This window comes from Primulina huaijiensis, unplaced genomic scaffold (genome assembly GCF_012295235.1).
Source record: "Primulina huaijiensis isolate GDHJ02 unplaced genomic scaffold, ASM1229523v2 scaffold208038, whole genome shotgun sequence".
Classification (NCBI taxonomy): domain Eukaryota; kingdom Viridiplantae; phylum Streptophyta; class Magnoliopsida; order Lamiales; family Gesneriaceae; genus Primulina; species Primulina huaijiensis.
Window position 1 is genome coordinate 951 of NW_027355106.1, and position 4,050 is coordinate 5,000.

General features: G+C 36.6%; 1 protein-coding gene across 1 annotated transcript; it reads right to left on the reverse strand.

Moving 5' to 3' along the window:
* Positions 1 to 247: 247 nt before the first annotated feature.
* LOC140966808 (probable polyamine transporter At3g13620) lies at positions 248 to 2,032 on the reverse strand. The gene has a single exon (XM_073427071.1). It carries the CDS (start codon positions 1,840 to 1,842, stop codon positions 406 to 408), a length of 1,437 nt encoding a protein of 478 aa, XP_073283172.1. The 5' UTR covers positions 1,843 to 2,032; the 3' UTR covers positions 248 to 405.
* Between the last annotated feature and the right edge of the window lie 2,018 nt (positions 2,033 to 4,050).

Below are 4,050 nucleotides of genomic sequence, written 5' to 3' on the forward strand. Positions count from 1 at the left end.
AAATTATATGTATTTTACTAATCATATATCAATTAATATGAACTAATCAACTGATAATAAAATTATAAAATATATATAAACTGACCAAGATAATAATAACAAGATAAAAGAATGAAATATAGCTTGTGAAATGCAAAAAAAACCCTACACATTAACTACTTACCAAACCTAGCTAGTCCAAATTTGAAGCTAGGCTACTCTGGTTTAAGAGTGTGACGTTTATCGATGAATGCTTGCTTATTTAATGATATAAACACTGAATTTATCGATAATCAACAATATTTTGATTTGTACAAGAAAAGTTAAAATCTTAATATTTCAAGAAATATACATGAAAAAGGAAAAGTCTTGACATTTCGATACAATTTTTTGAAAGAGAAATTTTATGAGAGGGCAGAGACGAGGTCACAACTCATCCTCATCCTCATTCTCGTCAACCACCCTTTGGAATACAAGCCATCTCTTTGATTTGCAAAGTTTCATAAAGAAATACCATCCAATTCCAGCCACGGTCATCAGCCCACTCACCAGATACACAAGATGACTGGCGATAGCCATTATCAGCACAAGAAAACCACAAGGAATCAAGCACATGATCACCAGAGCTGGTAGTTTTAATGGGATTTTGTATGGCCTTTTCATTGTAGGAAACTTCTTTCTTAACCAAATGAAAGCTGCAAACTCCAAGATCATCCCCAGTCCGTATATGAAATTTGCGGCGGATACGATATCTGTATAGCTCATATATGAAACACCAAGTGCAATCGATGTTGAAAACAGTATCCCGACCCAAGGAGTATTGAACTGTTTCGATCTTAAGGCGAAAAATCTTGGCAAAAAGGCTAAATCCGCCATGCCAAGAAGCTGATACGCGCAACTACTTAACTGAGCTTCGAACAGGCCGATTGATGATAAGACAGCTCCGATTTCAATCCAGAATTTTAGCCATTGACCAGAAATCGTTCTAGCTGCATCTGCCATGAATCCTGCCTCCCATTCACTTTGATCGACTACCACAGATCCTGTTACCGCTACTAAAGGAATTATGTATCCCAGACAAGTTAAAATCACAGATAAAAGAAGGGCCAAAGGGAAATTTTTTTGCGGGTTTTCGACCTCTCCTGCCATAGTACTAACATTATCCCAGAAATTAAGGTTCCAAAACAAGGTATTAAAGAACAACGTCCAGTCTTTCTTCACCCCCTTTTGTCCTAAACTGATCCACCTACGAGGATGAATCTGCGGGATAGCAATCAAAGACATTAGTATAAAGGGTGCAAGTGATACAATCCCTAACACAACAGCAGTATAACCAACTATAGCTAATCCCGTGTAATTTAGAAAAGAAAGCAGGACAGTAGAAATCAAGATTGCTAGAGTTCTTGGAAGCCCGGATTCGAAAAGGGGGAAAATCCTTTTCAAATAGTCTATACAAAGAGCCGGAAAAGCCGCAATATTAATCACTCCGCTGAGGAATTTCCAGGTGCCCATAAGCGAGCCAAAGAAAGGGCCGAATGCTCTGTCTGCCCATATGACAAAGCCGCCGTTCCCAGGGAACGCCGTGGAGAGCTCCGCGGTTATCAGAGCTTCAGGGATACTCCAAATAAACGGGAAGATGAGGAATCCAAGAATGGCCAACAGAGGGCCTGCGGCCTGGACTGCCGGCTCTTCTCCATAAGGGCCGCCTGCCACTTCAAAGTAGATGAGGAAAATGAGGGGGATGAGGGTGAGTTTCTTGGAAGCCGCAGCCGTGGTGGCCGTGGTTGCGGTGGTCGTCGGGAGTTCTTGGTTCTGGCCTTGCGGCGGTGGAATAGGGGTGGTGGCTGTTAACTGGCCTGACATGATAGAGGATCCAAGAATCTTTTTTTTTTAAAAAAAAAAAATATATTCAAGAATCACGTTCGAAAAAGATTTGATTCGTGAATATAAACTGGGAGGGAATCTTTCTTCAGAATCTCCGGATATAAACTCGGGCGGCTTGTTGACTTTGAGGAGTGCGTAATCTGTGTCGGTCGACGACTGGCTTTTTGTCTCAGTATTTCATGTATGTGAGAAAATCATTGATCTTGGAATAATAAAGATTGATATCAAATAACATACAATTCGGATAATTTTTAAAAAATGTTTACAAAAAATGCTATATTAAGATTTATACTTTCAAATATTTAATTAACTTATCATAAAATGATATGAGATTTGATTTTGGAATTCAATTATTTCAAAAAGAGACGACAAAAACTGGGTGATGGCCAATCCAAATGATTTTTTTTCTAAAAAAAATAAAAATAAAAATCAGAGGCACTTTCACATGTCTTGTTTTATTATTATTTTTTTGTTATAATTATGCAAATTTTGGGTGAGAGATTTGAATTGTCGATTTTTTAGAACATGCATAGAATAATATTGCAAAAATGAGAATATCGAATTAAGAAAAATTAAAATATAGTATATTAGTTTCTCTAACAACAGGTATTTGATTAATGTAATAGTTTAATAATAATGACGTTGCTAAAAGAACATCTCAGTCCATTATTAGCCATCCAACTCAAATCGTCTAGGGTTTGGAGACAGAGTTTAGTTGATATTAAATCTGTATATATAAAATCACGAACGTACGTATTCCGTCGAAGCTGTCACATTGTGTCAAGTTCTCAGTGCCCCAAACATGGATTGGAGTCGAACATCGGAGTGATTTCAATCTCTGTATTAGGACTAACATCTTTGCCTTCTTTCACTGCCTGGTTTGAAATATGACAGCAACATAGGACTCCATCCCAGAATTCCAATCTTCAAGGGGTCAACTGTTAAAAGCTGTTCGTGCTTATTACCCTTTCTTTGGTATAGGTGTTGTGGGACTGGATGGCAGGGTGTGATGTTTGCATAACGAAGATATTTCCCAGGTCTTTTTTTCTCTACATCTTGCCGAGGTCTATGCAGCGAGGGAGGGTGTTCGAGTAGCTCTTCGCTTCGCTGCAAAGCCATGGAAGATAGAAACGGATGCAACTAATGTTGTGCAAGCATTTGGACAAGGTTCTCCTCCTACAATTGAACACCATCTGGTTGATGAAATAGGAACAGCTGTTTGCAGATTCCGGGAGCAGATATATGCACTTGAACATTGGCTTTGCATCAATATTCGTGATGCTGGATTATATATATTTTACAGTATTTTATGATACAAATTTTATCATTGCCTTTGAAATGAAGAACACAAAATCCTATTCATATTCTCTTGCTTTCCAAAAATCTTTTCTCCAACTCCAAAACTGAGACTCGTTTAGAGCCAGAAAGATCCAATTCTTGTTAAACGAAGAGATCTTCTGCATGTTTAATACTAATTGATAAGGTGTCTCACTTGTAAGTACTACAAGATTTCGTACATCAGAACCCATGGAATGTATGGTTTCTATCCGAGAAGTCTAGTTTGCGGATTCCAATGTTCCAACGATCAAGGCGTTTAGTAAAAAACTTTTCGCATCTTTTTTTTTCGTATGTAAACTAACCGACTCAAGGAACCTCATCGAATGTCAAACGCGTTACATATATTTTAATTAGCACATCAAATATATATTTGTGTCATGAGCAGCGAGGATATATATGAGTTTTGTCAAATTTTGCACTTAGAATTTTCTGATATTGGTAGGTCATTTTCTTTTCGCAATTTTAAATGTGAGTGGTTTGGTTGCACATGTCAATCAATTGGTTCATGTTTCAACTCTCCTAAGCACTAGAAAGGCGCCTAATATTTATCGAACGTTGAGTTTTCCTTTTTATGTACATTACATTTATTTATTTATCTATTATTAATTACAATTAAACTCAATAAATTAATTATTTAATATATTTCAATTCAAAAATTGATCATTTCTATTTTAATTTTAAAAATTATTTTCTTCGTCACATTTCATTTGTTAATTAATTACATCGTGTATTACGTAAATCGAGATGATGACGATCACTTATTCGAATTCAAGATCTGACTTGGGATCGACCCAAGATTCAAGCTTTAGTTAAGATTTTGCCAAAAATTCATCACATTAAATAACTATA